This window comes from Parasteatoda tepidariorum, chromosome 4 (assembly GCF_982258835.1).
Source record: "Parasteatoda tepidariorum strain Cologne lab strain chromosome 4, Ptep-v5.0, whole genome shotgun sequence".
In the NCBI taxonomy this organism is placed as follows: Eukaryota; Metazoa; Arthropoda; class Arachnida; order Araneae; family Theridiidae; genus Parasteatoda; species Parasteatoda tepidariorum.
In genome coordinates, this window is record NC_141758.1 from 53,896,150 (window position 1) to 53,922,711 (window position 26,562).

Genomic DNA, 26,562 nt, shown 5'->3' on the forward strand with positions numbered 1-26,562 from the left:
CATTCTTAATATTATTTTTACTATGAAAAAATATAATGAAAAATGCAGTTTTGCCTAATAACTACTAGTGTAAATAGAAATTCATATTTTTTGAAGTTTTATAAATCGCTATTAGAATACCTAACGATTTTTACTCAATCGCGTAAACGATGAATTAAAAATGGATATTTCATTTTGAAACAGTAGCGCTTAACAAAAGCTTTTTCTCCCTCTCAAAGAAAAAGAGCCATTATACATGAATATATAATATCCACTGAATTGCCGTTATATTTCGTATCTATAGTACTATTATATAAGTACTATTAATTATTTTTTAAATTCAAAGATATCATTAATATGGATTAAAAAGGTAAACATGATTTGTTACTAACACGTATATCAACGAAATTGTTCTCATCCTACATGAACTTAGAACTGAAGTAAATTAAAAAGGATGCACATTTTTTTTTTAAACTTGGCAAATGTATCTGGGAAATAACAGAAGTCAAATGAGCTAGGAAGGAAAAAATATCAGTAGAAAGAACCTATTCAGTACCATCACAGGGGATATTGATAACAACCTTTGATGTTATATATCAACGTTATCATTGTCAAAGCTCAAAGGACAAGAAAAAGTGTAATTTAACCTGAAAGCAATAATCTTATCAGTAAAAATGTCTTCTTCATTGCTTGATATTTCAGAGGAAAGTGCAATGTTGACTACAGTTCAAAAATGACTTTCGGAAAAGTGAATCACATTCGCGATTCATCCATCAAACTGTCATGACCCACCTGGACCTCCTAGATCGATAATCACCCCTTTTAACCACAAATTGAAGCAGAAGGGGGAAAGCATACCTTTTGTTCGACCCTGGACACTTTTGGTAGCATCTTTCTAAAATGTGTCTGCCGCTTGAAGTAAGAAACTAAGAGAGAGGGGAAACGCCAGGAGGGTTAACTGAAGACCAAAAAGGCCAGCCCTTCGGAGGTTGAGGGGTTTAATAATAAAAAATATTTATTTTTAAATAAAACCCTCAAAGCAAAATAAAAAGAGGAAAGCCTGAGAAATGGTACCAAAAATAAAGATGCCATAAAGATTATCCCTGAATTTCAGAGCATCACCTTATAAATCTCAATGTTCTGATAGATAACGTGAAAAAAAAATCCAATGTCATCAAAATTTGTGTAGTTATCAATGAATCTTTATCATACAACGTGTCATTACTTTTTAATAAATTTTAAAAAATGATGTATTATATAAAAATAAATATTCATTGCTTCTAATAATTTTATTATTTTTATCAGTTATCCAGAGAATGTCTGTATGAAGTTCGCCGTGTTATGCGACAGCGAGCTGTGAGTGTGGATCTGATGCCTGAAATTGAAGAGCCTTGCTTGTTGGATCTCACCGAGCGCTGCAGTGAAAATGTTGAAAAGGGAGAGGTAATTCAAAAACACATTACTTTAGAATGTCTCTTCAATTTTAACAGATATTTGGCAAGACATATTTTTCAATTTAGTTTTGGCTACTGTATAACACTAATCTAGGTGATATGACATTTACTCATGTTAGCAATCATTTGGTAATACGTTTTTTTTTCTTCCAATTTAGTTTTAATTGTATGACATTAATCTAGATTATCTGACATGCTGAAAATTACGATTATCTGAGGTGAAAATTTGAATCTTTCTGGAATCAACCACTATTATTTATACTACGTAAAAGTGTATAAAAGAGAGTTCTTTATTTACAGTCTACACTTTTTAGAATGTCCCCCATTACATGTTACAATTACATTATAACATTACAGTTACATTATAAAAACCCGTGAATAAAGTCCCATTTGCAATTCCATACAAGCAATGTTATTTTTATCTCTATTAGAACATTCATACTGAACCGTTCATTTTGATATAGCAATCAGAATTTAGCCATTTGATTTAGAAAAAGTTTCAAAGAAATTATTTAAACCATTATTTCCTATGGTGTTACTCAGTGGTGGGAAAAACTACATTATTTTCTTAGTTTACTACAAACAAATGTAGTTAACTACAACTACTTTTTTTTAAATGTAGTGATTTACACAGTGCACTACTTTTTTTTAACTGAGTAAATGTAGTTAAAACTACTTTGGAATTGCAGTAACTACTTCACTATTTTAAAAACATTAACTTTGCTGGAGAACTTAATTTACATCTATACTCAAAATGGTTTGGAATAAGAAATTGGCTTAGAGGGAATAATTAAGAAATATTTATTCCTGTTTAAATGAGCAAATTTGTTCATTTAACCTTCAACTTTTTATGCCTTTTTCGACAATGAATATTAAATTTAAGCATGCAAAATTATCAAATACTTCAAATGTTTTAATTGTTCAATGATGCTCTTTCAACCCTCTGACTGCTCATCCCGTGATTTCCACGGGCAACTCAATTGTAGCAAAATCTGCTCATCCCACGATTTCCGCAGGCATGTGTTTTTCTTCCTTTATTGATGAGTGCATCCCGTTTATTCCCCGTTTTAGCGGTATTAGACGTTTAATTTACGTTTTGACCAACAGATGTCGTTAGTTGTCCACTAAATTGCTGTATTTGAAAGCGCATAGTGTAAAACAAATTTTTAAAGCGGCTTCAGTCCAAAAATGGAGCAGTGTTAATCCTTCATGAAATTTAAGTGCATTGAAAATATGTTCCCATCCTTTTAAATAACATCAATGTTTCACGAGTGTGCATTCACATGTGAAAGTGAGACCAAAGTAATTATCTATTTCTTATAATGGCTAGTTTAAATATTAGTTATATGTGATTTTAAATATGTTATTTCTGTTAACGCTCAGGTTTGCTATAGCCCCAGGGTCATTTTCATTGTATCTATTAACGCGAAGATTTTTACCCTTCAAATTCGAAAAATTAATTCCGTTAAAACTGTATTTCTTTTCTAAACTAATTTTAAAAGTAGTTGACATGAATCGATGCAAACTTCTGTTTTTTTTGGTATTGTACTGTTATTGTTTATTTGTATCACAGCACTATTTTAAAAAAATAGCGACTACAGTAGTTTTGCTTTTTGTAGTACACTTCTTCAAACCTCTGATATTACTGCACAATAAACAAAAAATGCCTTGAATCTTATTTGAAAGAAGGGTGGCATGACACCCTACTTTCCTAGTCTTAGGTGGTTGTAATTCATGATCACTTATAAAATGTATAAATTTCTTTTCAAAGAATACCATATATATATCAATCCTATTTTATTTAAAAATTTTATTGACCGTTTTTGTAAAATGTCAGTCTTAAGTGGCTTATTTTAGAGTTAAAATACAGCTACACAGTTAACATACAGCTAACATAGATACTAGTGGGTTGCTCCCCCTGCTTGCTAACGCTCGCCAACCCCCGAAAATTGCTGCGCAATCTTATATGGTTTGCTTCGCAAACCAAGCTCGCTTTGCTCGCTTCTAAGTTGGGTACATTGCAAATGCACAAAACTCTTAAGAATTCAAAACAATCATTCAAATCCATATAACAACTTTTTTTTTTAATTTTTAAAAATTACATCTTTTTAGTAAATGCTTAGTCATTAAAATAAATTTGAAATCAACAGTTAAATCTTGAATGACTGCTCGTCGTCTGCACATTCTTTCACCGCTACGTCTTTCATAGCTGTCATCAATGCTCTCTTCCAATCTTCCAGCACTCTTCTTTTGATTATACTTCAAAAGCGTAACAGCATGACTGAGACTAATTTTTCAACGAATACCTAATAACAATAATAGAACAAATAAATTCGTGATCTAACTGAAACATTGTCAAATAAATTCGTAATATATAAATTCGTGAAAAAAAGCTGAAACATTGTCAAATAAATTCGTAATATATAAATTCGTGAAAAAAAGCGCTTTCGACAAAATACTAAAACAGAGATCTGTCGACAAAGACTACTCACTTCTGCCTAGCTTAATAGTATGAGATTGCTGCAGCTGATAGGGTGAATTTCGGAAGAGATCACATTTGGTGAGAATGCTGTCTCTGGTTATTTCAGTTTCCATTTTTAAAAGCACTATATGTTGAGCCACCTCAGCTAGATTTGGCGTGTGACATTTTTAGCGGCAATCATTGCTCGATTTTCTAGCATTGCCATTCGGGGAGTTGTAATGAGGCTTTTTTTGTCGCCGTGTAAGAGAAATATATATATAGATGACAGCTCTTAATATCTCACCCATGAAGTACTATTTTGAAGGTAAATTTTATATTAATATTAATACAGGAAAAAATTGAATTTTTGAAAGTTTTTCTGTTAGTTACCAAATTCTTAATAAAGTTAAACATTGCTTTGTTAAAATTAGTCAAGTATTTCTTTAGCTATGACTAGTATTTTTGTGTATTCCCATTATAACGACCTCACGTTATCACTTCTGTGTTCCGTCTGAACTGCAAGGGTTGTTATATCAAGCACTCTACTTGTGTATTGTAGGTATTAATCTATACATAAGATTAGGTATTTATTTTTATATTTATTTGTGTTAGAAGTTATATTGATAAAATCTATTTTATTTAATCCTAAATTTCCTGATAATTTGAATGTTTTATTCAAGTTTACTTTGCCATAAGTTTTGTTGACTTGATTTTGAACATTAAATATCAAGATTTAAAATGAAGATAAGGAAGATTTGCAACGAAGTTAAAATTTACGAATTTCAGTATTTAAGGTCATTTTTAAAATTTCTTTTTACTTAGTCATTTTTAAAATTTCTCATTTAATATTCTTGTTCTATCATATTTCTTGCTGTCTCCTGCTTTTATATTAATGCTATAGAAATAGTCATTTTACTGTTTTCTAACTTTCATTTGTATTATTGTTGCTTTTATGACCTCATTTTTGTTACTTGTGTAAAAAGAAAAAAAAAACCTTATTGTTGAATTTATATTTGTTTTAAGATTGTATAAAAATATGCCATTAGGTGAAATTATCATTGCTCTGTGATAGTGGAGTTTCATTAATAATTGCTTATTTTATATTAAAATCCAATTACAATTTCAGGTCGTTTATGGTTTTTATTTTGAAGTTTGCTTTATGTCAATAAACATCTGAATTATTTCAAATTTTACTGACTATCTTGTAAAGGCCCTTTCACTCTACTTGTGAGAAAAAAATCGTGTATGCGAATTCAGAGATAGGAACAAGAGGCTCATTGGCATGAGTTTTTCACGTTCAATGTATTTTACCAATCAGGTTTTTGTTAGCATTTCAGAATTTACATATACAAATTTTTTGCATGTAGTGTGAATGGCACTTAAGCTCAGCTAAAACTCTAGAATTAAAATGTGTTCTAGGAAATGATGTGTCTTCAGAAGAGTTTAAAAGATCTTTATCCCGATTGTCAAAAAGTAGTAGCTAATTACACTGAAGAGGAGTCTGAACATTTAGAGCTTAACTATCCTTTGTTTTATGCTTGCAGCACAATACTTCATAAGCATTGTAATGTAAGTATTTTTGAAGCATTTCTTAACAATATTAGTTTTTTAAAAGATAAGTTAAATTGCTTTCGAAAATAATTAAATTTTAGATTATTATTTTTTGATTTTGCTTGCAAAAAATTATAAATCTTCATTATTTTTGTTCAAATAATTAGAAATGATTCCATGTAGAAACTTTAAAATTAAAAAGAAACAAATTTATTTGTTTTACAATGTGTATTTGTAAATATTAAATGTAATTGTTTATTTAACAATGTAATTAATATTTGTAATTAACACTTAATAACAATGTAATTAATTAATGTAATTAATAATTGTAATTAACACTAATAATTAATAACAATGTAATTAACACTGGATTGATTCAATATGATGTATAATTACCAAATGTCTAATTTTAACTTGATGTCTGATTTGTTTCTCCTTTGAAAAATTAATTTTGACTATCATGTTTTTGATTCAAGTTTTCAAATTTTTTAATTTTGTTATACTGCTATTATGCTTCTCAATAGGATTTGCTGGCTAAAGATGTTGACCAAGGTGACTTAATACAATGTTTAATTTTGCATAAAAATGAGCCTGAAATGAAAATGAATGCAAAATGCAGAGTTTCTGTTGAACACTTTCAATTGGTAAGAAATATTTTTGCTTCTTTACTTGCAGTTATTTTTGCATGTATATCATATAAATATTTTACATAATTTGTATTTTTTAAATGTGTTATCAAAAATTTTATCCGGTATCAACGGACCATTGACCAATTTGGAGCCCTCTCTATTTACCTTCTTAATTAAAAATCTGTATAGGGAATATCTGACAAATGTATAGTATATAATTCCTTTTAAACTCAGAAAAAACATCAGTGTAAGAAATATCAGACAATGGCGCTTAGCCACTCGAATAAACATCAATAGCAAATACCAGGCAAGTTTACTGTGGGGAGTAGATGACTGATACTTATCCAGTTATTATTTTGGTTATTTAAGCTGGTAACTAATAATAATAATCATGTCTTTGGCTAAATGTGATAAAAAAAGCACATTAATAATTTTTGCACTGAATTCCTCACAATGATGTTCTTAGAAGGTTAATGATCATTACTTTGTATACTTTCAATGATGTATAATAAAAATTTTGGGTATCATTAAAGTGACTATGTGAGTGTTGATAGTCATAATTCAATCATTTTGGTTTTTCACAGTAACGTGTATATTTAGTCTAAAGGAAAAAAAAAATCCAACTTTTTTTTCCTTCTAAGTAACGTGAAACCTGTTATGGACACTCCTGCAAAGCAGATGTCTCTCAGTTCGGACATATTTTTAATTCCTTGTGAGTCTTCTATGAATAAACCATTATGAACATTCTCCTGAAAGCGGACACTCCTGGAACCGGACGCGGTAGTCATTTTTGCCCTAAAATCGTATTTTCTATCTCTTGAAACCAGACAAAAATGTTATTTCTTGAGAAAACAATATTTTTGCTTTAAATTGCAAGGAAAAAATTATCTAACTTTTCACCATTTTTAAAGCATGTAAATTTTTTGCCTTATTCATGACAGAAAATATTGTTAAGCTATTTTACTACTTAAGAATCAATCTTTCTCCTGTCACCTTGCTTTATCTTTGCAAAGAAAGGAGAGAAAATGATACTGCTCATGTGAAATAATTTGGACAGTGGCATTTATCGATTTTTATTTTCATCTGGGCGAAAACAATTTATGAGTCCCCTCAACTTGAAATGACGCCAATGCTTTTTCCACACCGAAAATTTATTTAATTTTCTTATCGATTTGAAGATTATTTAACACAGCTGGGGGAAAAAAGGAACAGAAATATAATATTCGAGATGCTCATATAAGTGAAACATTTATTAAGACATTTAATAGATGGTCAATTGTGAATATATCAACTCCATAGGTCCTCCTGCTTTACCGATATGCATTGCTTTTTTTCCCCTGTGAATCCGGGAGGTTTACTTTCAAAGAGATATTAACCACGTTTCTTATCAAGTGATGGGTAGGTGTTGGGGCGTGTAAACTTAATAATTAAAACCGACTGAGGTCTAAAAGCTTCTATTCCGTATCGTATGACTAACTTGAATATCTGTGTTAATAGGTGAATTATATTCATTTATCTCTAGCTACAGCTAGAATTATGTATTTATATCAAAACTTTTTCATGTATTCTTTTGTGTACAAAAAAAGAATTAAATGAAATTTATTAGTAAATAAAAGTTTTGAACATTCTTATTTTTCAGCCTTTACAAAGTTCTGTATGTAGCCAAAGAATGATATAAAAAAAAAATGAAATTTCTTTAAAAAATTGCTCTAATTAAAATCGAATAAAATTGTAAATCTGCTCTAATAAAAATTGCAAACAATGCTCTAAGAGCTAAAGCACTGAATATGTTTTTAAAAAAATTTCGCAAAATTTTAAGGGGAAATTTGGGATTATTACTGATTTTCACTTTTCTTACTTTCGTGCATTCGGCCATTTCATGAAGATGAAAGACAAGTTGCAGAAGTTATTGTTTTATTTTTGTTACATCTTATCAGCAAATAAAAAAAAATTGTCAATTTTTGCCTGCTAGATCAAAATAAATATGTGGTTTTCGAAATTGAGGTTGTTTCTATAATTTTTAAGTTATATATGTCTATAAAATTCAATAAATATAAAATTTGAAAAATAAAAATATAGATTTTTTGAAAAATAAAAATACAGATTTTACAATTTAATACAATTTTCTTTTTTAGATATCTCTTAAGAACTATAGGTTCAGCTATAAATTTAAAGAAGCCTGTAAAAAAGATGTGTTACATTTGTGTAAAAATGTGAAAACAAAGTAAGTAATCCTGAAATTGAGTTACTTAAAATAGAAATTGCAGCTTTTATTTGTAATTTTTTATTAGTACGATTTGTTTTTCCCTTAATTAAAAATATGTATTACTTTGAAATTAATGTTTTATAAAGTGATTAACGTATAATTGTTTTTGCACTGCTAAATTTCTCATTTTGTTGTTTATTCCCCTTAAACTTTGCTTCAAATGTAGTTAAACTAGTTTTTTGACATAATTGAAATTTTGAATTCTCTACATATTAATATTGTTGATAATAGAAAGAATATGTAGTAGAAAGAATATGTAGTAGAAAGAATATGTAATAGAAAGAATATGTAATAGAAAGAATATGTAATAGAAAGAATATATAATAGAAAGAATGTGTAATAGAAAGAATATGTAATAGAAAGAATATATAATAGAAAGTATATATAATAGAAAGTATATACAGTGAATTCGCGATAACTCGAATCTGATAGAACTGACGAAAAACTTCGACATATCGGAAGTTCGACTAACCGTTTGTTGTCGGATTATTTAATTAATGCTTATTAATTACAAATCTTCTAAATGCTTACAATATTTAAGATCATTTTTTTGACAAGCTATTTACGATAAGACTGTTTGAAGCACTTTATGATATCCTGGTCTATCGGCTGCAACTTTGCTGTTGTGTTTGGCGAGAGATACTGCAAGTTTACTGCTTTCAAATTAGGTAGATCACTTTGCGCTGTGCATTTATCCATTAAGTAGTTATCAGTTTTCTTTTCTTAGCGAAGAATTTCCGATCCAATTTTCTTACATAGTCTTCAAATAATACTGATGTCATCCGAAACTTTTTGTTAGACTTGTAATCCAAAGGATACGTTTTTGCATTCTTGAAACATCGGGAATTTCGGTATTTTCCGATAACAAGTAAGGGCAATTTCTCTGTCCCAGACGCATTTCCTTCAACTAGGACAGTCAAACGTTCCTTGCTCATTTTACCCCCTGAGCAGTTTTCCTCCTTAAACATCATAGTCTTATTTGGAAGACATTTTAAAAATAAACCCATTTCATCAATATTGAAAACATCATTTTAACTGTATCCTTGAAGTAAATTTGGTAATGTTTCATTTAACCACTGCTCACATACTTCAAAAGGGACAGCTTTAGCTCTTCCATGAAGAGTGCGAAAAACATAGTGCAAAGGAAGGGGCAAGATATCAGATCCTAGGTTTCTTTTCTTGCTTTAAAAGATCCAAAAAAAAATCGAGTTAAAGGAAGTAAAATTCGAGTAATTGAGAATAATTAACATGAAATTGAAGATAAAAGGGTCGGGACCCCTTAAAAAAAATCGAGTTTTAGTAATATTCGAGTTATCGTACTTCGAGTTATAGCGAATTGACTGTATAATGGAAAGAATATATAATAAAAAGAATATAATAGTTAAGAGAAGGAAATCTCTTTTAGCCGAATACAATAAGAAAATATTACCATGCTTGTAAAGATATTTCTGAATCATCTATTTCTAATGAAATAAAAGATTTGCTTGCATAGGTTAGAATGTGCACTCATAATAATAGGAAAGAACTTGCCAGTTTAATGAATTTGAAAAACTGATATTTTTGAAGGGGCAGCTAAGTATGAAATCAAAAAGAAATAAGAAAAGAATAAAATTAAATGAGAAGAAAAGATTAAAATTGTTTGAAGTGATGTTAATATATATATTACACAACTTATAGATGTCAATACAGTTATGGTTTTGACTCAATTGTTAAAAATATTTAATTTAAAATGTATGGAATTTTCAATATCACTGAATTTTTAGTGTCATCTTTAGAGTTTGTGTTATGTTTTTTGTAAAAAGAGAACTGTTTTATTCACCTTTATGTTCAGTTCTGAAGTTTGTTTCTTTAAAGTGGATTTTACTGATCCTAAAGAAATCACTATTTTTCGGAATTAATAATAAATACTTTTATTTTTTTTAATTATAAATTTTATAATTTATGAATATTATTTATAAATCAAGCAGATTTTTCTTATTATATTTTATGATAATTTCTAACACAAGTTATAAAAAAAACTATGTTAAGTGCATATTTTTTTCAAAATTATTTTGAAAAACATTTTTTATCTTTACTACTCTTTTATTCAATATTAATTCCAGTATTTTTTATTTAAATGTATTAATTTAAAAATTTATTATTTAAACTTAACCAACATACGTTAACCAATTTCTAATAGTAACTTATTAAGTAATAATTAAGTTTCATAATTACGATTTCCTTTATTTCAATATTGAATTAATTTTAATTCTAGACCAGAAGTAATAAGCTGCTTGAGTGGTATTGTTACAAATGATACAGTTTTCGAAAAGACTCACCGAATTTCAAGAGAATGTCGCCAACAGCTGAAAATTGAACAATTTGAAAGAGTAAGTACATTTTAGCTTTAGCTCTGAGTAGAGATATACCGCTCATTCAACCAGATTTTCATTACCCTGTTTCACTGCCCTGTAACGGTCACCCTGAATCTATTTTTAGTTTAGATACCCAGAGCTGGCCAGTTTTGTCGGGTAAGACTCATCACAGGTATAGGAGAAAATTTAAGTAAATCAAATGAAAAATTAATTAATTTTAAAACTCACTATTAGCAGATGTCTCCTCTTCATAGGAAAATTTTACACTATTCATTCTACATACGAACTGTCATCCCCACATTTTACTTAGAAGCATTTTTCAAAATTGTTTTTGTATAGATGGGCAAAAAATTTGATTAGATCTGTATCTTTCAAAATATTTGTTTGATAAAAATTATACTATTTTTACGTTGTTGTTTTGCATAAATATTATTACACCTGGGCGGGTAACAAATCCAAATTTTGCCGGGTATCCAGATCCAGCGACGTTTTAGTACCCAGTACGTCTCTAGTTCCGAGCTCAAACATTGTCTAGTGTTTGAAATATAGCTTACTTTTTCAATGTTGCAAATGACTGTTTATAAATAAATTTTAAGAATTTGTGGCATGAGACCTATCTTTTTTTTTTGGATAGAAGTTTATTAAGGATGTTTTTTTTTTCAAAAGAGAGATGCATTCTGGATTTTCTTTAATTTTTTCTAGCTTTCACCAACCTCCGTAGTTGCCTCTAATTAATCTTTTTTTTTCCTCTTAAAAGTCATTTTTTTTAAAAAAAGATTTTATTTATGAAATATATAGCTATAATAATTTTGAGTACGAACATTTTGTTAATATTTTAATCATAACAAAATGAAAAATACTGCATTGAAAAAAAATATTTCTCTTTTTTTTTTAAAAAAAAAAGAGTTTTTTTTAGCTGCATTTCCAAAAATTATTTTAACTTAGGAATACAGAATGTGAGATAATAAAAAAAACAAATGAAAAGAAATTTTCTTTGTTAACAATATATATTAATAGACTTACATTAATTAACAGTTCAAATCAAAAACAGTTTTTTATCTCCCTTATACTCTTATATTTTAAAAAATCTCAATAAAAATGTTAAGATTTATACTTAGCAACATCTAATCTTTCTCTTTTTTTTAATTTTGTTTATTAAATTTTTTTGTGTTTTTAGGCATCAAGTCAAGCACAGGATTATAAAATTAAAATTTTGAGAGAAATAAATAAATGTTTTTACAGCAAAGGATAGAATATCATTATTTAAAGCAAAAAATATGAATAAAAAATTGTGAAAATTTACTTAATTGGATTGGATTACACATTGGATTTTTAAAAATAGTTTTGGTTAGAAAAAAAGGCTCTTTCAGCTCATTAAAATTCTACTTTGTAGTTTCAGAGCTGTCCACATGGTATTTTTATTACAAATTTAACTGCGAATAATTCTCCGACTAATTATTAATTGTTCAATTATTTTAGTTCATCGAAATCCCTATAAATTTTTTACACACTTTTGTAATTTTAAGTTTTTAAGTCTGAGAGTTTTTGCAGAGCTAAACAATATCACATTAAACTGAACTGAGTTTGTGAAATTAATTATTAAATTTTGTAAAATTAAGTGGTTCTTTAAATGTCATTATTTAAAATAGGGCCACATACTTTGTTTTTGAACTGTAATTTTTCTAATATGTTCTATCAAAATTGAAGTATGGCTTTTTTGTTAATTTTTGTTAGAGGCAATTTAGAAATTACAAATTTGTACCAAACTCATTATTTTGGATTAAAATTTCATTCTTAAAAATGGTGTTTGTACTGTTATCTTTAAGCTATATTTTTTCTAGAATTGGCAGTCAAAACTCTATAGTTAAACTTTTTTTGTCATTTTAACGCAGTATAGTTGAGAAATTAATTTTATAAATTTGCTATAATGATAAGGTTTAATTTTGCCTGGTCCTGAGCTCTAATTTTTTTAGCATTAGCAATCAAAACTAAAAATAATTAAAACTTGGTTTGGTTCACAATGAAAATTTCTAGATGCAGTTGAGAAGTTATTCGAATGAAACCTAAACTTTGTGGATATAAAACATTTCTTGCTATTCTATGAAATGATGCTTTGTAACTTAGAGCTGACTGATCGTAAACTTTTTCTACCATTAACAGTTTTAACTTCAATGAAATATGACTAAGTTTAATGTTACAAGGTACCATTTAAAAATTAATTTTACAAACCTGTGCCGAAAAACCTACTTATTTTGAGTATAAATATTTTTAACCATCTTTTCATTTTTTTCAGGAAAATATGGTTTTTGAGTTGCAAATTTGTTGAATTATCTTGTCTTTAGCTGTTCCTCTTGAGGATTTAATTTTTTTACCAAATTTTTAAAAAAAATTTTTTTTGAAGAATTCAATAGCAATTTCTTGAAATTAATTTTATTCCAATCATTAAATTCAATGCTTCATTAATTGCTATTTTTGTTTTGATTATTTAGTCAAAGTAAAAGTTAGTAAACAATGTCTGCAGCTCATGCTTTTGAGCATAATTTCTCATAATTGTTACTGATTAATCGAGTATGCCAATAAAATACTTTTCACTTACTAAAACATCTTCATTGCAAAAAACAGCATTTTTTTTTCTTTCTTTAAGCAACTGTGGTCTGTTTAATCTAAATAATGAGAATGGCTTTTTTAAATGTTATTTTTTCTGTTTATTTTTTTGGTTCTGAATCATCTTATGGGTATATATATATATATATGTAAAATTTTTTTTAAGGATGAAAGCATCAAACTTGATCCTGCCCTCAATGATGCTTGTAGTGAAGACCAAAAAACATTTTGTAGCAATGTTAGACAAGAAGAAGCTCATGTAAGTGTTTTTAGTTATTATTACTCAACTTTTATAAAAAATCAGGGTTGGAAAATGTTTTTCTTAGTAATATTTTTGTTAAATATTCTGATAGTTATGTATATTTATGTCATTGTTTTATTATAATTTCTTGAAATGTTTGGAGCATTTGTATTTTCAGATTTTTTACATTTCACAAATATATCAAATGTTAAAAAAATTATTAAATATGCTTTTAATCATTTAATTTAAAGTTAGTGTTTTATTTTGAATTATTCTTATGCTAAAGTTTTCATTTATTACAGATGTTAGAATGTTTAAAAAATCATCAAAAGTCTTTATCATCCGCATGCCACAAGTCCATTTTTAACCGGGAAAAAGAAGAAATGGTAGATAATGCCATTGATTATGCTCTCATTACAACATGCAAGCCTATGATAAAAAAGTACTGCTCTGATACAGATTTATCCCAGGTACTTACTTCTTTGTAATTATTCTAAATAATTTTGTTAAAGTTTCTTTGTGTAGTTTTTTTTCAAGCACTTAGGAAGCTAACAGTGTCATTAAGTTTTGTAATCTGATGTATAACAAAGCAACCACAGACATGCTTTTGTTTATTTTGGAAATTCTTGATTTTATTGTTAATTTTTAAGTATCTTATTTAAATAATAAGAATAATTATAATTAATTTTTAAAAGCATATTTTAATTACATATTTCTTAGTCTTAATCTTTCCAATTACCCTACAAATATAAAATGTTATTATATCACAGATTATGGAATTCTGGTACCGAAAAATATTTGATTCTTTTAGAGAGCTGCAAATGTGATAAATTAAGGAACTACATCCTGCTTATGATTTTCAGATACATGCTTTATTTCATAGCCACATGCACATGCTGTATTTGTATATATGTTTTTCGTGCTGTATTTGACATTCTTTTTTTGATTTTGCATTTTCTTTACACATGTTGCGCTTGTTTTTAATAATTTCTCGGCCTATACTTTTTTTGGTAATTTTTTTTAATATTCTTCTTATAACTTTTTATTTTATTTTACGTACTCTTAAAAATGCTTCTGCAATTTTGAAAAACTTTTTTTTAATGCCATATAATTTTGAAGATCCAGAGTGCTTGGAAGTTAGAAAAGTCTTTATTTTGGAAAATTCTTTTACTTACTTTACTTAACTTCTTATTTTACTTAAGTTTTTTGAGAAGCTAAAGTTACGGGCTCAAAATTATAAAAAAAATAATAATTTGTAATTTCATCATGAACCCACATGATCTTTCACTCTTTTCTTTTGGTAGTTTTTCTATGAATTTTCTCATAATTTTTAATATGTTGATATTTTAGTACTTTGGATATTTTAGATCCCTAGAATATCAAAACTCACTATTTAGTAATTTTTTATTAAAATTTTTTTTTTTTATGTTCAATTTTCTTTGATTAAATTGCAAATTCACATAGTTCTTCCCTTTGTTTTTCGACAGTTGTGACACATTTCTATTTAGTTTTTAAAATACTAATGTTTTTAATAGAACACTATTACAGCAAACAAATTTTGAATCACTCATTTAAGTAACCAGTATTTAAATGCACTCTTTTGTCATTAATTTGTGTTTTTTTGTTGTTTATTTTAATGAATTTTCATTTTGTTTTTAAAATTCTCTTATTTATAATATAATTACACTATGTTAATTTCAAATCTTTGCTTCCAAGTTATTTGGGAAGAATTAAGGAATTTTTCGGGAAGATTTCACCATGTATTCACGTTGTCTTATGGAGTGTTGCTTTAGACATTTTTAAATCCTCATGTTTTTAATAATTCAATAGTACTACTCCAATCGTTTTGAGTAGACACGTGGATTAGGAAGATTTCTTTGTGAATTCATGTAGTTTTGTTGTTCCTTTTTTGGTAGTTATTGTTATAGATTATCTTGTCATCTTAGTTGAATTAAAATTTTAATTTAAATTTTTTCCCCATCCCGAGCTGTGAAAAAAGGCTAGATTTTGGAGGTTCCTAGATTTTTGAGGTTATACTATACCAGTAATTCCACTAATTTTTATCTATTTTTCTATCTTAGATTTTAGATTGCCTAAGAGAAAAAAGAGATGATAATGGCATGGATAGAACTTGTCGAAAAATAATTATCAAAAGGATGGTGGAGCAAAACTCTGACTATAGATTAAATCCCCGATTGAAACAAGCTTGTGTCAGAGATATCCCAAAATTTTGTTCTACTGTGATTGCTGATCATAAAGATGGAGAAGAGTTTGAAGGAAAGGTAATGTTATTATCTGCCTATATATATTTGCTTAAAGATGTCCATTTTTATGTTCATTTTATTTTGTTTAATTATGTGTAGAAATTTTTCTTTTTGCATTTTAAAATTAAATTCTTAAATTCAGTAAATTGAATGTGCAGTTTTAAATTAATAGTCTCAAGATTAGAAAGATCTCTATGATATAAAAACTTGATTTTAAAAAAAAAATGAAGATGGTAATGAAAGTAGACATGTTCTGAATGTTTAGACATGTTCTGAATACTAAAAAAGAGGTGAATGAGTCCATTTTCAAGACTCGCCAAATGTTAATGAGGAAAACAAAAGGGGAGTAAAATAGACAAAGTCAACAGTAACTTTTCTTTTTGGATTAAGTAAAGAATTCAAAATTTTAAAGCAATTAAAAATAAAAATACATCCAATGGAAAAACGCGTTTAGCAACAGTTAATCCAAAAGAAAATAAACAAATGAGACAATGAAAAAAATGTGATATTATGACAACCAAAGCTGACGTCTTCTTTTCCGACAAAACCTTTGGGGTACAGAGAAGGCAATTTTAGACTTTTGTCTTGCTTTCTCGTTAGAAAAAGTTTTGCTTTTATGACTTTCGAAACTGGTGACCCCCCATGAAGACGTCAGCTTTGGTTGTCATAATATCAAACTTTTTTCCATTTCTTCATTGTCTCATTTTCTTTTTCGAATCGCTTGTTTTCTTCATTCATGCCTCTGAGTTTAAAGAATCCATGCCTGTTATTTGAATGTGGAGTTAGTTTCAAATATATTTTCTGAGGATAAAAATATTTCGAACTTATATAGGTTTAGTGTTCATATTGGGTGCCTCAAAATTTACTCATGGTTTGAAAATTAATTTAAGAAAAATGGAAAGAGGTAAAAATGTAAGATTTTCTGCATTCTATTTTGAAAAACAAGTTTTCTAGGTACAGATGGCACTGCTAACTAAGAGATATAAATATCTGTTTTTATTTTTTAAATATATGAGATCATTTAAACTGATATATTCCTACAGGCCTCTATTTATTTAGTTGGCTCCATATTGTTGTTGCAAATGGTGGTTATTTTGATATCATTATTTTACTCAGCAGCGCCATTTGTTGAAGTCCTTCTAACTAATTTACAGAAACTTGCTTAGAATTTGGTCCTTGCCTTCTCAATTTGAATGCAGCATACTGTGGATTTTTATTGGTTTTAGTTCTTATTTAATTGACATTTTTTAAAAAAAAAAGTAGTTATTTTAAAAATAACTAATCATTACCTTGTCATAATACATACCTTGCATAATTGCATCCCTTGTAATAATAATTTCTTTTTCTGTGTTTCTTATCTAATCTTCTTATCTAATATTCTATCAAGATACTACCCATTTTATCATTTTTTCGTCTTAAAGTTTAAAATTGCTAGGACAAGTGAGCTATAATTACATACAATCTTTATTGTTATTTTTCTGTAAATTCAGTACAGTGGTCAGAAATCAGTTTGTGTTGCCAGAAAGCATGATGGCGTTCCTTCTTAATTTGTGATGAACAATCAAAAGTCAATTAACAATAAACTGAAAATGTTCCGATTCTGTAAAGAATTATCGTAAATAAAAATCATCCAGTGTCGATACACCAAATATTTCTCATAATTGATTGCATTTTTGTTAAAACAAAATTTTTAATCTTTTGCAAAGGAATTTGTGCAGGGTTCCCACGGTCCTTGAGAGTCCTTGAAAGTCCTTGAATTTTTTTTTGCTAAATTTAGGTCCTTGAAAGTGCTTGAAAAACGTCTTAGGACCTTGAGAAACTTGATAGGTCCTTGAATTTGTCCAATACTGCCAGCGGCCCTTTTTATAAAACACCCGCGGATCTTTCTCATTCTTTCTGTTTTGTTCCCGAGCTCTCTCACCTGGTTTTTAACGCCGCCATTTCTAACCGGGCCTAGCGTCTTCGTGTCTGCCAAGCGCGCGGAGCACAGCAGACAATCAATGCGTTCGGGGCGAGACTCCACTTCATCTTCTGTCGCATATGCTTAGATCTTCTTTTTTCTTATCAAAACTGGAATACTCTCGAATTTCGTAACAATATGTACCTTGTAGTTTTCAATAAATTTGCCGTTTTACCATCCGCACTTGTCCTTACGTTTGCGTCATTTCAAAACTTAATTATTGTAAAGCGTATTCGCAAAGGCACGACTTCGTATTTGTGTTATGTAGTTTAGACTAGTTATGCCTGGGAAGTGCTATTTTAATCCCCAATGGATGGATAATCAAGCTTATAAAGAATGGATTTTATCGATGCCCAAAAAGAAGTTCAGCGCCAAGTGCCGATTATACATGAAGGAGATCGATATCGCGAAAATGGAAGAATCTGCTCTGAAATCACACATGAAAGAAAGGTAAAACAAAAAAGCAGTCTCATGCCCTGAGTTCTCTTTTTCTAAAGACATCAACATCTAATTCATCTGGTGTAAATACTCCTTCAACATCGTGTGCCCCATGTGAAACAGAAACTTTAGTGGCCGAGGTAACATTGTCTTCTTATCTGGTGAAAAGGAATGTGCTTGATGCTGAAATTCTCTGGAGTCTGAAGTGCATCACTAGTAATTATTCATGTAACTCCTGTGAAGGGATTAGTAAATTGTTCTCCATTTCCAAAATTTTTGCTGATAGCTGTATAGCGAGACAATTTTTTTGTAGTGCCACAAAGTGAGCCTATTTGGGCTCTTTTGGATTGGCACTATACTTCAAAGGGATTCTTATAAATGAGCTGAAGAATGTTGATTGCTACACTGTACTCTTTGATGAGACGTTAAATCAGTCTCTACAATCTAAGCAGATGGACATTATGGTAAGGAATTGATAATAAAGTTTGCACTAAGTATCTTACCTCCCAATTTATGGGTCATGGAACTGCAGAAAATATTTTGTCCTCTTTTTACAAATGCATGGATGATGGTTAAAAGCTCTCTAAAATACTTCAATTATCCATGGATGGACCCTATGTCAATTGGAAATTCTATTAGAAGCTTCAGTGTGAATTAAAAGAGAAATATTCCCACCAGGTCATATTCATTGGCAATTGTGGATTACACATAACTGAGCCCCGGATTTTGATGACATTTGCATTTTTTTGCATTTTTAGACATTTTTTGTCTTTTAGAGCATTTTTTTAGATTTATAGGGCATTTTTCTTTAAATTTTGGAGCGTATTTTGCATTTTAATGCATTTTTAAAGGTTTTTTGTTAATTTTTTCCAATTTTTATAATTTTTTATCAATTTTCATTATTACACTGGCTTCCAAACAATGAAGAAAATCTATAGGATTTTAACTGGTGAAGCAAAATCTTTTCAAATTGAGGAAGAATTGTCAGTAAGTGAGACCGTCTTTATCAAATACACAGTAGACGTTGAAAGAAGCTTCTGCATGAATGAAAATTTACTTTCAGACAAGAGACGCTCGTTTACATTTCAAATTATCAAAAAACATTTAATAATCCAATGTAATTCTGATATTTAGTAATATTATGAGATGGAGGTTGTTATATCCATTAAAGTTTTTATACAAAATAAAAATATTTTGGTGTCAATAAATTTTCCTTTTTTTGCTATTTTAGGATATAAAACATATTTTTCAAACTTTAACGAACGTAGAACAAAGTATTGCATTGCTTTATATTTTTTAAATGACTCATAATAATTTTAAAGAGCAAAACATTTTTTTAATTCAATACTTTTACTTTATTTAAGGCATTTTTTGCGCAATTTTTGCATTTTAAGGGCATTTTTTGCCCTTTTTAAGGGCATTAGTTGAGATTTTTTAGGTCATCAAAATCCGGGCTCTACACATAACGAATAATGCTTTTAAACATGGTGAAAATGGGATATGTTCCTTCTAATTTTTATTTTCAGAAAGAATTGTTGCTGCATAACATTTAGAGAAGGTTGTGTAAATTATGGATGAATAATTTCAGAAACGATGTTTAATAGAGGAGAGGAGGGGGTTATGGAATAGTCATGGAATATGGAATACCTAAGATTTAGCTCTGTCTTTCATGCAGCCTTCACATGGAAATACACAGGATTAAAGGATTTTACCATTAACACCTCATTACCATTAGTTATAGATTGTGCTGAAAATGATTTTGTGAATTAATATGTAAAACCAGTAGGGTTGTTTTTAAAAAAATATAAAATTTAGTCCATAATACATATACTCTCTTCTCTCTATATATAGGCAAAGCATTTAGGTATTATATTTGAAATTAATTATTGCCACAACAAGCATTGTTGCTTCTAGTAAAATAGAAGAGAATAATTTTTAAAATTGGTCTTAGACTAAGGTCCTTGAAAATTTTGTTGAGGTCCTTGAAAAGTCCTGGAAAGTCCTTGAATTTCAATCTCATCATAGAGTGGGAACCCTGTTGTGTGTTTATTAGCATTAAGAATTGGAGAAAAATTGGTTTTGTTGATGTAATTTATATGAGGCTTTACAGAGGGCAAAAGTCATTAGATATTTTATCAGGAAATGTGCTATATAATAATTTAATATGAAATGTTTGTTCATAATTGATTGCATTTTTATTAAATAAAACTTATCACTTGGGAAATATTGTACTAATCATAATATTGAAAAAAGGCTTTTTAGAATGGTAATCATATAAGTTGATGATGACAAAAAATCGGCATTAAATTATTTTTAACTACTTTGTAAAGGATATACATTATTCTATGTAACAATGATATTTTGAAAAAAGAGGAATATTTAAAATGGTAATTTTTGAAAACATTATTTAGGGATAGTGTTGAAATTGTCAAGGAATTTATAATGTATAGAACAGGTTACCATCCTGAACAACTTAAACTTATATTAAAATGAAAAATATTTATCCCCTCTTATTTATCACTGGTTTTAATAATATTATTGTAAGAAGAGATTTATTTTTTCATATTTAGGTAATAAATTGTTTGAAGCAGCAATATCGCAAAAACAAGAAACTTTCTCGTCTGTGTGAAAATGAAATAGTTCGATTAATGAGAGACGTTGCTCTGGATTATAATTTGGATCCTCAACTGGTACAAGCATGTAGTTTTGACGTAAGTGTAGTCTTGTAATACAATTACTTAGTTAACTACAAATCTACAAAATTATATGTAATAGTATAACAACACATTTTAATTCATTGCTATCATGGATTTTAAGTGGTTTGAGGAAGGCTTTATTAGCAAAATATTTATCTCTAAGATGATTATTAATCTCTAAAAATAGATTTTATTCTGAACTAAAGTCAAGGTTATTGTATAAAAAGATTACTTCATTAAATTTATGATTTTTATTTGCTAAAAAAAAGGATTAAGTAACATAATTTGGTTTTTAAATGTTAGGAAATATGCTATGTGCATATTTCAGCATGCATTCAGTGACATTAGCATTTTTCTTATCTTCTATTTTAACATTATTCTGCTATTTTAACATTTTAAAATTCTTATTCATCTATTTAATCTTTTTTTTAAAATTTTCAGATTCAAAAGAAATGCTCAGATGAACCAAATATTGAAGAATGCTTAAAAATAAAATTTCAGAAAAAAGAACTGGAAAAAGCTGATTGTAGAAGGGTTTGTAATTTTTTTTTTTAAAATTATGCACTTATGCAAAGGTTATTCTGTTATTTTTCATAATAATACTGTATTTAACAGGAAGTTGCACGTCTAATATTTGAAGGAAAAGCTGACATACAATCTGATCCTTTATTGTATAGAGTCTGTATAACAGATATTAAGCATTTTTGCAGTGAAATTCCAGCTGGTCATGGTCGACGTAAGTATTAAATATCCTACTGAAATATTTCATTAATGACTACTTTGTGTTAATATATTTACTTTTGCAACCTCATTAGTCTCGTATTTATTAGCAGAATCCATATTTTAATAATGTAGCCATTAAAAGTTTATTTTTCTTCTAAACCTTAAATTTATATCAATGCACAGAATTAATAATGTATTGCATTCATTTTTTTCTAGAAAATTTATTTCATTTGGTTAATTTAGGTTTTTGTAATATACACTTTTAAATTTTTTTTCCTCTTAGCTTAAACTTATATTCATGGACAATTTACAACATATTGCATTAATTCTTCTTTCTAGAGAATTTATTTTGTTCAGCTAATTTCTATAACATGCGCTTTTAAAATTTTTTTTTCTCTTAGTTTAACTTATATCTGTGGAAAAAAAAACTACAGCATATGGCATTGATTTTAAATAATTTTTTTTTAAAATTCTTTCTAATGTTCTTTTTTGCTTACCTCAAATTTATATCCATGAATAAGATGCAGCATATTGCATTGATTTTTATTTATTTAATTTTACTCAAGACCTAAAGTTACTACTGAAACATTAGAATGTCTATTTGTTCTCATTCTCTGAAAACATTAATCAAATAAATACATGCCAAGCTCTAATCTTACCAAGGATGATATTTTCGATCGTTAGTGAAATAAAAATTGAATAACAGTAATAAACAGAAATATCTTTTTTATTATGTTTTTTTTGTTATAATTATGCACTTATATAAATATTAATCTGTATTTGTAGTAATGGTTGAAATCATTTTAAGTTTAGAAATCGCAGAAATAAATGGAAAGCATAAATTACACAACCACCTTAAATGTGAAAATAAAATTTTACACAAAATGCATATCAATTGGCAGTTATGGAAATATGTCATACATATAAGATAATTAATAAAATGTGTTATGTAATATGTATTTATTCGTGCAAAACGTATTTATTAATAAAATGGAAAATGTATTAATAAAATGGAATTAAGAGTACAGTATTAATTTATTCGTAATGCTAACGTATTCAAATAGTTCGGTATTCAAATAACAGTAACGTAATATGTTAAACATCACCCATATCAATTATATAATGATATAATATGTAAATATTATTTCATAATTTTGTTGATGAAAATAAGAAAATAAGTTGAAAGAAAATAAGTTGAGAATATTCTTCAAATTCTCCATTAATGAATTAATCAGATTCGACCTTGTGACTCTTTTTCTCAACAAAAATTTCTATGCTACTGCACATGTATTTTTTTTAAAATAAATATCTATGGATGTATATTATTATAATAAGATTTTAGCATAGTAAAAGATTAATAATTTATATTTGTGGAAATTTTTTTTTCTTCATAAAATGTATAGTTTGTTAAGAATTGTTTTATGAACATGATTTTTAAAGAAAATATTTATCTTATACATGGTGCATAGCATTTTTAAAAAGGGCTTAAGCTTGCTTATTTTTGATTTTAATTTTTTTAAAGCCCTTAAAGGTGCTTTTTCACTGATTGTTTTTAAAAAATGCTTAATTTTCCCTTTTCGAAAATCAAAATTTTTTTTCTTTACCATGTCGATTTTTGCCACGTATTATGAGCTGGGTTCGGTGAGATTATTGCAATCTCATGTGAATCTCTGCTACGTTTTGCAAGATATTTTCAATTTCAGGCTTCATTTTCCTCCCTCTGATATCGGACCGAAGTTATTAATTTATAGTTATTTTATCATGTTCATGTAAAGTCTTTGAAAATTATTTCGCATTTTGTGAATGTATATAGTGCTTAAAAATATTTTTAAGTGCTTGAAAAGTACTTAAAAGGTGCTTATTTTTTATTGAGAAATTTAGCCTCACACTGTGTAATAGTTATTGTTTTGCAAAATTGTATTATCTTTATAAACTCAATTGTATTAAACATTGTTTTATCCTAATAATTTATCTTAATATTATTTCACTCTTATAGTTTTATTTTCTCAATATCATTTTTATTCTTGTTTTAGACTATTTTAATAGTTTAAATTAGACATTTGGATCTTTTGCATAATAAAATAAAATAAGTAAAATGAAATAATAATAGAAATAAAATAAAATAAATAAATCTGTCTTGGGTTATTTGTGTTCTTTTCTCTTTATTTTGAACTAAAGCTCATGTGGTTCTTAAGATTAAAAATCAACTTATACAAGATTCGTTATTAAAATTAAATTACATGATTATGAGACATTTTCATTTTTGAGTTTTAATTACAGAGTTGTCATGCCTCCTTACAATTCTGGAAGGAGATCCTCCTTCTGCTGCTGCTTTATCAGAAGAGTGCAAAACAATGCTATCCAAACGGGTTCAAATGTTTGAGTACGCTGCACAAGTAAGTTCATTATAGTCAACTTATTTATGTTAATACTGTATTAAAAACCAGTTATTTTGCTCTGTAGTATACCTAGTTTGACCTTATTTTTGCAAATTTTTTTGAAATTTTTGAGAAATGTGTATTTTTATACATCAGCTTTTCTAGGTAAAAAAATATTTTTTTTAAAGAAAAAAGTTGTTTTTGTCATATTCTTGATATTGTCTTGTTTCTCTAATCAAAGAAAACATTTGTTTGGTCTCTGAAGATAATAGATTTTGTTTTTTTTACGCACCATTTAGTTACATTTCAATCAGATTTGAAAAATTAGGGAAAATTAAAATAGGAAGAATAAGTTATTTAGTTTTGTATATCTTCTATTTTTAATGAAAAGTTTCTACTATAAATCAAAGCATCTCAATTATTGACTCCTCACCTTTGGTCCAAAGTACTGTTTATATCTATACAGGCGAACTTCTATTTAACGAACTTCCATTTTGTGAATTTTGTTGAATTTATTAAGAATGAATTATTGCAATTAATGTTGAATTTGTTAAGTAATAAAACATATTGAATTCCATAAAAATAAAATTTATTATGGTATTTTTATTAAGTAATGTTCAATTTTAAATATAGCATACATGATTTAGAATCAATGAAAAATTGATGATTTTCTCAAATGTGTATTATAAATCCATTGAATTGGATCTAGCCATTCTTGATACTCTATGAAGTTAATTTTCAGAGATACTTTTTTTTTTGTTGTTTTTTCCTTTTTAATGAGATTTATGTAAGTTTTAATTGTTTATTTCATATTACAGGTAGCTCCTGCTGAATCTGTTGGAGATCTTATTCGCCAAGTTGCTATCTCTCCATCTAGAAACTATATCATTGTAGTGATATTAGGTTGTCTAACTGGCATATTTGTTGGCGGACTTTTCTGTGGTCGAGTTACTAAACGAGTGACTGCTATGGAAAAAAACAAGTGAATTATTTATCTAGCTAGATAAGTTTTTTTTAAAGCAGAACACATTTTCCAAACTGTATGTACAGCATAAATACAATGAATTTCTAGTTAATTTTTTATTTTTTTTTCATCCTTTTTTTGGACAAAAGATGGATTTGACAAAAATCATACTTTCTTACCTAAGGCAACCACTCCGAACTGCCATGAAAAGGTTTTGTATATACAAACTTAAACAAAAGTATATATATATTGTTAAATTTTGTTTATTTATATGTGCTTGTGCAATGATTTGAATTTTATAAACGTGTATAGTATGTTCACCTTATGTTCTATTTTTCTTATTTTAACTTGTACCAAAGATGAAAAAGACTTAAAATTAAATTCTGACTAATTTAACATTCCTTTTAATATCTCATGCTGATAACTCTCAATAGTTTTGTTTTGTCTCAGAAATATTACTCAATCAGTAGTGTATGCAGGATTTTTTCGGTTTCTGAATTTTTTAATTTTTATGTATGTTTAGCTTATTTGAAAGATTACTGAATAAATATACAGTAATTAATAATTAACTTTAATTATTAATAATTATTTCAATAAGTATAAGAGAGAAATTATTTTTTCTATAATTTTCAATCACATTTAATGTCATTTTCTGTAATAGTTTAATGTATATGCACTTAAAAATTTGATTTGAAGAAGATCTCTGTTTATATGCGACAACTTTTATTGTTATCCAATAATCTTGATTCTATTGCATATCCATCGCATTTTTATATTGATTTTTTAACTTTAAAGTAGGTTTTCTGTTATTATTGATTTGAAATATTTAACAGGATTTCTATTATTGATTTGAAATATTTTAAATCAGCATTTAAATTATACATATTCTTGATTTTTTTAAAATATATATATATTTGATCTTACTATTTTAATTGTACTATTTAAGTATCTCCCAGTCACACGTAACTTCCCCAAAATTGATACAAAGTTTAAAATCTAATCACTGTTTTTAAATATGTGATACATTTCCCAATGTTGGATTCAAGTGCTGCGTTGTTTTCTGTTTTCAGATTACTCAATCTTTTAACTATCTTAATTTTTGGATGTAATGATAGCACGACTGTTTTATTCTTTATCGACATGCTTGAAAACATTTGCAGAACTTAGTAAAATAGAATGTTTATTCTTGGTCTATTTTTTTTAATCAAATAAAATGCAAAACTTTTCTCTCTAATTTTTGGAAAAAAAGGAGGCTTGTTCCTCTAATGTTAAAACTGGCAGAAATATGTGAGCAAAGGGGAAGGGTATCATGTTTGTTACTAAGAGACAAACGTAATTTTTCGATTCCTTCAGAGATTAACGGAGATTCAGGATTTTCCTTAAGAAATTTTTTTTTTGGAGAAGGTGTGCCTAGAGAAGAAATGCCTAGTTTTCAATTTTTTCAGTTAGTTGGACAATTTGTAAATCAACGTTTAGATAAATGGTGCTTTACTGTACCTCATTTTTTTTTTTTTCAATTTTGATTGGAACTACTTCAAATAATAGTTTTTTGTTTAAAGGTTATTTTTGTGAGTATCACATGAAAATTTGTTAGATAAAA

General features: G+C 27.7%; 1 protein-coding gene across 1 annotated transcript in view; it reads left to right on the forward strand.

Moving 5' to 3' along the window:
- Positions 1 to 26,562, forward strand: part of Glg1 (Golgi apparatus protein 1) — a 49,543-nt gene extending 22,981 nt beyond the window's left edge. The window contains exons 11-23 of the mRNA XM_016068011.4: positions 1,285 to 1,422; positions 5,314 to 5,463; positions 5,970 to 6,089; positions 8,210 to 8,298; positions 10,595 to 10,709; positions 13,465 to 13,557; positions 13,842 to 14,009; positions 15,621 to 15,821; positions 20,772 to 20,912; positions 21,339 to 21,431; positions 21,513 to 21,633; positions 23,901 to 24,016; positions 24,817 to 26,562. Of these exons, the coding sequence (XP_015923497.1) occupies positions 1,285 to 1,422; positions 5,314 to 5,463; positions 5,970 to 6,089; positions 8,210 to 8,298; positions 10,595 to 10,709; positions 13,465 to 13,557; positions 13,842 to 14,009; positions 15,621 to 15,821; positions 20,772 to 20,912; positions 21,339 to 21,431; positions 21,513 to 21,633; positions 23,901 to 24,016; positions 24,817 to 24,984 (1,713 nt within the window). The 3' untranslated portion in view covers positions 24,985 to 26,562. The remainder of the gene's footprint in view (positions 1 to 1,284; positions 1,423 to 5,313; positions 5,464 to 5,969; positions 6,090 to 8,209; positions 8,299 to 10,594; positions 10,710 to 13,464; positions 13,558 to 13,841; positions 14,010 to 15,620; positions 15,822 to 20,771; positions 20,913 to 21,338; positions 21,432 to 21,512; positions 21,634 to 23,900; positions 24,017 to 24,816) is intronic.